Raw genomic sequence first — 7874 nt, forward strand, 5'->3', positions numbered from 1 at the left:
TTTTCTTTTCTCTCTTTCTGACATTGTAATTATAATGAATTAAATAAAATTAAATATAGTATTAAAAGAAATCTGACCCACCTTTTTTCCTTTGTGCATTAATCATTAATCATTGATAATTAACACAAACAGTTGTAGTGTTTTGTGCCCAACAAAAAAAAGATATTTGATTAATTAATATGTACAGATATTGATTAATGATGATTTAATGAGTTTTGTTGATATTTTAGAACTTGTTAATGTTATTTAATAATAATATTTATAGTAAGTTTAAACATTACGGTACTCATTAATAATTATAATTTTAAGAAATTTGTTTTGAATTTAAGGTTATAAATGTTGAAAATTTACTTTAATTTATCAAAATTTTGATTTAAAAATATTTTCATTAATAAACAAGTAATGCACATGTTACAGATTAGGATTAAATTGGTACAGAAAATTGGAGTAGCATCCATTCCCATCAAACTTGCAATTCACCTTAATCAAGTATTAGTAATACCATTTTTAGACTTCTCTAATGACAAATACCTATCAATAGATTTGACATTATTAAAGAACACTCCTTCGCGTTGATGTCATACAAAATTAGTTCTTGTATGCTAAATCATCTTTCTCTTTATCTCAAAATCTGGTCTTTTGTCCGATATTATAATATTTTATTTTAACAAAATTTACTTACGACAATTCTCAATGGATTTAGCTGATGACTTTGATAATTGACATACATACATCATAACACAACCAAAAAATAGTAGAGACTAAATTAACTAAAATTGACCACTCCCTCTTGCAAAGAGATTCATTTTATTTGTTTTCAAACAGTTTTGAGAAAAACTTGAAATAACAAGACTTTTGTTAACTTAATTGTACTTTATAAACACTAAGAAGTTAGCCCAATTGGGTAATTGGTAGGTCTTACCATTAATTTAATAAAAATAAAAATTTAAATTTAAGTGTTTACCCATAAATTGAATTAATTTTTAATTTTCGTAAAGTAAAAAATCAAATTCCGATAAATTAAAGTAGAATGATTAACTTTTCAATTTTCAATTTATATTTAAACTCATTATTTTATTAAATATCACCTTAACTAATACTGAACAAGATTAAAGTTAAAAAATAATAATAAATTAGATTTTCAAACGAGTTTAGAATGATGTGAAATGTTCTTTTAATTACTTATACTAGTACATATAAAAGGAAGGCGTAAGGCTTTTCTTACATGACACCTGTCCAGTCTTTTTTCCTTTTATTACACGATAATATAATGGTTAAATTATGATTCTAATCTCTATTTTAAAAAATTATATAGGAACGATTAAATTTTAGTTTTGATTTGTGTGTTTCACTTAAATTTGAGGTTTAATCTTTATATTTTAATTTTGAAATAATATGGTACTTCAACTTTTATAATATTATTAATTAGTCTAAATAATTTATTCCGTTAAAATCTTGATGTGAAATTTTAAAATTGTTAATACTATTAAAATTCTCTATTAAATAAATGTTCGTTACAATGTCATTTTCTTACATGAATATCAAATGAGTTTTTTTATTTCAAAATGTTACACGAATGAATTTAACAAAATAATTTTAACAACATTAACAAATAGAACTACATTTTTAAACTTGAAAAGTAGAAGAACTAAATTTTTGAAAATAAAAGTATGATGACTGTTACGATTTGGGAACCGATTGTCTAAGTGACCGATAGGATCTGGACCTCTGACTTGGAAGAAAAATATTCGCCTACAGGCATAGTCAGCTGAGGACCTCACGAGAATGCAAGATGTTCGCAAAAATAGCTTGTGCAGGAAGCCTGCGGGAGAGCTCGCGTAAGCCTCGCAGAAATGAGGCCGCAAGAGGAGAGCTCGAGTAAACCTCGTAGGGACGAGGCCGCGAGCTATGTCTGCGAAGAGGACCCCCGCTCATAATTGGCAGGTACGATGTTCGCTGGAGAGTCAGTCCCAGGGTCAGGAAAGACTGCGTGCTCTGCAGGCAAGCGTCCAATAAGCTGAGGGAGGCCCAAAGAATGTCAACACTAGGGACAAATAATGTCAATACCCTCTGCTCAAAGGCCAAGACAAAACACTCGGCCCTATTGTGAGTTGTAATAGTATTAGTAGGAATGCGTAAAAATATAACTCATGTGTTTCTCTTAATACAACACGAAAAAATATTACTCAACAAAGACTAAATTCTAAATATATGAATAATAGAGCAACTTAGAATATACTATAACTCTTTAACTTTTTTACTTTATAATTTAACTAAAAAATAAATATTTAACCCAACAGGGTACAAGTGGATAGAAGTTTTATTATTATTTTACAATCTTCAATACAAATGACATCATCCTAATTTTGCTCCACCGATAATATAAGGAAAATACAGAATTTACTCTACAATTAAAAAATAAACATCAATTGTTGTAAATGTTTTTATTAATAAAAAAATTAATCATAATGGCAGCCCCTCTTTCAAAAGCTGGTTTGAAGTTTGAACTTTGAAGGGCGTCATTTTCCTCCTCCGTTCCTTCCACCGTCTATTACGCAGTTTTAGGCTGAGATTTTCGTACTACTAGCATTTAATTTTCTTTATATATTAAATTAATTAAAAAATAAATTTAAAAAAGAAAAGGTCAAACAGACATTTGCTTTGCTTGCTTTATCTATCCCTGCTTGCTCATCATTTTCGCTCATTTCATCTCTCACTTTTTTCTTCTCTTTTGCCTTTGCCTTGGCATTTGCTTTTTCTAAATTCCAGCAATCTCTTTACTCTTTGCTTTCATTTTCCCTTAATTCAGTCACAAAAGCATCATCATTATTATCATTGTTTAACCACTCTCTTTCTTTTTCACTCAATTCTACTACTAAAATTCTGGGTTTTGTTTTCTGATTCTTGATTCTCAGTTTTCACTTTGATTATCGATCTGGGTTTGTGTTTTTTTTTTTTGGTCATGGAAAAAGACAAAGCTTTTATGTCTGAAGAGCTGAAGAACAGAACAACAACACGACAACAACAACCAGCTTGGAACCCTTGTGGTTTTATGACAGAAATGTCAACAAATGAGCTGAATTGTGGAACAGAACAAGTTGGGAACTATTTTTTCAATCCAAATTGGGAAAATTCAATGGATCAGAGCGATCCCTTTGAATCAGCATTAAGTTCCATGGTGTCTTCTCCAGCTGCTTCCAATGTTGGTTCCGGTGAAAATGTAATGATGCGGGAATTAATTGGAAAATTATGGAATATATGCAATTCTAAAGATATCATCACCAACAGTACTAATGCTTCATCTTATAGTACGCCATTGAATTCACCTCCATTTTCAACTGACCCTGGATTTGCTGAAAGAGCTGCTAGATTTTCTTGTTTTGGTGGCTTAAATGATCCATTAAGGGATTCACTTAAGCTTTCAGGTCATGTTAATGGAACTCAAACCATTAAGAACAGTACCCTTTCAAGATCTTCTTCACCAGAAAATGCAGAATCTGGTGTTTCTAAGGAAGAATCTTCAGTTTCTGAACAACTCCCAGGTGGTAATAACAAGAAAAGGAAATCAATTCCAAGGGGAAAAGCAAAAGAAACTCCATCACCAGCAACTGTTGATGCCAAGGTTGCAGCTGAGAATAATGATGAATCCAATGCTAAAAGAAGCAAACAAAATGGCACTGTTAAAGCTTCAAATAAGGAGGATTCAAAGCCACCAGAGCCACCAAAGGACTATATCCATGTTAGGGCAAGAAGGGGTCAAGCAACTGATAGTCATAGTCTTGCTGAAAGAGTATGAAAAACCTTTAGAAATTGAAACCAATGTTTTGCATGTTCTTTTGATGTTTATATTCATCTAATGATCTTTATTATATATTGTAATTGACCAGGTTAGAAGAGAGAAAATAAGTGAAAGGATGAAGTTCCTACAGGATCTTGTTCCTGGTTGCAATAAGGTAAAAAGCATAAATAAGACTTGTGTTACTCTTAAAACATTCATGTCTGATAAAACGATGTTTGTTTCAGGTGACCGGTAAAGCAGTTATGTTAGATGAAATCATCAACTATGTGCAGTCATTGCAACGCCAGGTCGAGGTAAGTTTGTTCGCTTGAGCCAAGTGTTTTCTCGAATTTTAATGTCGGATTTCGATTCTGATTAAACGATTTTATTACCTGCAGTTCCTATCTATGAAGTTGGCTACTGTGAATCCAAGGATGGATGTTAACATGGAAACACTTTTATCAAAAGATGTAAGTTTTTAATCAATTTGGTCTCTCCATTTATGCCAAACTCATCTGAATTTTTTTTAATCTTTGCATTCTTTGTGTTATGCAGATGTTCCAATCTCGTGGATTGTTGCCGCACGCTGTCTATTCGATGGAACCGACGTTCCCTTTCGGGTATCAACCACAGCAAGGACTAGCTCTTAACAATGGCATAGCCAATACTACTTCTCAACAAGGCTTTCAGTTGCCTCAAGTTAATGGTTTCATTGATGGTAATCCACAAGTTGGATCAATTTGGGAGGATGATTTACAGAGCATTGTTCAAATGGGGTTTGGACAGAATCAAGCACAATGCTATCAAGGTAAAAGCATAATCCAACATCCGAACTATACCCGAATTCGAGTTGGAATAACACAATCGATTGATCCCTTTTTTGTTTGGTGCAGGTTCAATAGCTCCAGGCCAAGTGAAAATTGAGCTATAGAAACCACCATTAAACAACACCTGATTCAGAGATGGCTTTGTAAATAGGAAGGATTCAAAACCCAATTCTTTAGAGAATTTTTACAACAAAATCCTGATTTGTAATATTTTAGGACTAATTACAATGAAGTGGTCCATATTCCACAGTTTTTTTAAAAACTTTTTAGCTTGTCTTTTGTGAGGAGGGGTTGAGAGAAGAGATGAATTTTTATGTGTACTTCTGTTTCAACCAATATGTAATTTGGCCTTACAATTTGAGAAATTAATGAAAACTCTTTTCAGTTCATTTAGAAAATGGATTAATATACTATTTGGTATCTGAATTTTACTTCAATATTCAATTTGGTATTTGAATTTGGTTTTAATGTTCAATTCATTATCAAATTAAACAACTCAATGAATGTTTGGTACATGTACTCTAGTAAAAAGATATTGAATCGAACAAGGAAAAACTCAATTATCAAATTTAAAGAACTCAGGTACTAAATTGAACATTGAAACTAAACTCAAGTATCAAATAGTATATTAAACCATTAGAAAATTCTGCTTCTATGTATAACTTAATGTCTTTGATTAGTGCCTATAATTTAGGCTAATATCCATCCGCAGATTTGGGTTTTATTAGAAGAATAATATGATAAAAAGGCAAAACAGTTGTGCCCCATGAATTGATCCATTTTCTTTATAATTTTTCTTGGCAACCAAACAAAAACTACGGTTGAAAAGAAAAAGACAGCAAATTTGCCATTGCTTTCAAATTTAGCTGGAAATCAGAAGTGGGGTTGAAGGAGGGGGACCCTATAGGCATTGGATTAGATTGACAATTATGTAACATTAATAAAAATGGAGTAAACTAGTGGGAAAAAAAATAAAAATTAAGATTCTTTTTTATTTACTTGTAAACAGCTGTTAAAGTGGGGACAATTGATATCTCAAAGTCCAACTGATGATTAACAATGATTTGTGTGGTTTTAGCTGTAATCCATTGTCATTTCTTCAAACAGGATCTTCCTCTCTTTTTTCCAGTTTACAGGTATCCTTAAATTTTGCCCCAACCTAATTTAATTTACATTCAAAAGAATATAGATTTTAACCATTAGGTCCTTCTGTTCCTCATAATATTAATACTTTAAAGAGTGATAGTTTAGGGGAATTAACCCCAAAGAATAAGTCTTTAGTGAACTTATGAGTTGGCTAAAGAATAAAGTCTTTTACAATCCAATCAGCTTTAGAAAATTCTGACAAAAAGGAAAATCTATTAAAAGTGGATCTTATGGAGAAAAAATAAATTAAAGTAGTGGAATTCATATGTAAATTAGATAAAGAGATGCTTTTTTGAAGTCAATTTTTCTTTTTTTCCATCAAAGTATGTATTGGAAATTCTGAAGTTTTTACTTTTTACAAACAAACCTTTTTGGTGAATTGAGCAATGCATTTATGTGCACAAATATTGGATAATTTTTAATGCAAATTATTATGGATAATAAAGGAAAGCAACCCCAAAGTGCAATATATATACAATTCATGGACAGGAGAATTAAAAGCTAAGAACTTTTGAACCCCATGTGATGCGTAATAGTTAAAGGGGTTCATTGCTTCAAGTGTGATCTGGATTCGAGTCGCGCTAGTCGTATTTATTGTTTGGGTTTTGTCTTGTTATTATAATTCACCAAAAATAAAAACTAAGTACTTTTCTGGATACTTAGAGGGGAAATTGGAGAATATTTTAGCTAAATTTTATAATTTATCTCTTATTAATTAAAATATGTTATCATGTATTTTGGTAAAGTTTGAGATTTAATCTTTTATTTAAAATAATTAAAAGTTAAATTCTATTAAAAATATTAATTCAATTAATAACATTGATAAATATTTTAAATTTTACTTTGATAAAATTATATTTTAATTTTTTAAATTTATTTGATTCAGTAAAACAAAATTCATAATGAGTTACATTTGAAGTTGAAATGATTGCATGGTTGTATTGATGATTTGTAATTGTAATGTAAAATACTATCTGTGTCAAGAACTCAACTAGGAGTATTAAATTGAAGGGTAAATTATATTTGTAGTCACCCAATTAATGGTGAGCTTCATTTTTGGTCATTTAACTATGAAAAGTTACAAAATAGTCATTCAACTATTCAGTTTTTTTTCTTTTTTTGGTCACCAATCGTTAAATGGCTGATGGAAAGAGACGAGACATCTTTTAAAATTAGCATAATAGCAATTTTAACTCTCAACATTTATAACTTTGTGTTAATTTAGTTTTGATTATAAAAAATTAACCCTCAACATTTATATATTGTGCAATTTTATCTTCTTCGCTTTTTCAAAATTTCTTCTCTTTGTGACTCTTTCACATAAAAAGCTAAAAAACAATTCTATCAACTATTTTTGATTGAAAATATACCAAAAATGGGAACACCAAAATTCCTAGATAATAAATTTCATTTTCTCTCATTGTTTTAAAATTAACCTCAATGTCACAAACAAAATAAAACAACAAAATAAAGACCAAATTACACAATGTGTAAATGTTGAGAGTTTTTTTTTTCGAATCAAGACTAAATTGACACAACGTATAAATGTTAAAGGTTAAAGTTGCTATGATGTCAATTTTAAAAATTATCAAGTTCATTAGTAATTTAACGGTTGTTGACCAAAAAGAAAATGCCAAATAATTAGGTGACCATTTTGCAATTTCTCATAGTTAGGTAATAAAAAATTCTAATAATTGGGTAATAAAACAGCAAAACAAAGATCAAATTACAAAATGTGTAAATGTTGAGGTTTTTTTTGTCAAGACTAAATTGATGAACACATAAATGTTAAGGGTTAAAATTACTATTATGCAAATTTTTAAAATTGCCAAGTTTGTTAGTAATCTAATAATGACAAAAAAAGGTCGAACAGTTAAATGACTATTTTACAATTTTTCATAATTGAGTAACCAAAAATTATTAATAATTAGATGATTACCAGTATAAGTTACCCTAAATCGGAAAAAGCAAGAGATTTAATTTTAACCTTGTTTTGTTAATGTAGGTATGTTCTCTTTATTCTCTATTTTCATACCTACCTAATAATTCTCCAAATCTTTTTGGTTCAAACATTGTGATTTAAACAAACTGCTTATTTCATTACTTGCAATGACAGTAATATA

At 29.9% G+C, this 7874-nt stretch overlaps 1 protein-coding gene across 1 annotated transcript; it reads left to right on the forward strand.

Annotated features, from left to right (window-relative positions):
• The first annotated feature begins 2682 nt into the window (after nucleotides 1-2682).
• LOC105796439 (transcription factor bHLH62) lies at nucleotides 2683-5003 on the forward strand. Its single transcript, XM_012626155.2, has 6 exons — nucleotides 2683-3790; nucleotides 3888-3953; nucleotides 4024-4092; nucleotides 4177-4248; nucleotides 4334-4586; nucleotides 4672-5003. Exons 1-6 carry the CDS (start codon nucleotides 2963-2965, stop codon nucleotides 4707-4709), a joined length of 1326 nt encoding a protein of 441 aa, XP_012481609.1. The 5' UTR covers nucleotides 2683-2962; the 3' UTR covers nucleotides 4710-5003.
• The last annotated feature ends 2871 nt before the right edge of the window (nucleotides 5004-7874 follow it).

The sequence above is a fragment of the Gossypium raimondii genome, chromosome 3 (genome assembly GCF_025698545.1).
Source record: "Gossypium raimondii isolate GPD5lz chromosome 3, ASM2569854v1, whole genome shotgun sequence".
NCBI lineage: Eukaryota > Viridiplantae > Streptophyta > Magnoliopsida > Malvales > Malvaceae > Gossypium > Gossypium raimondii.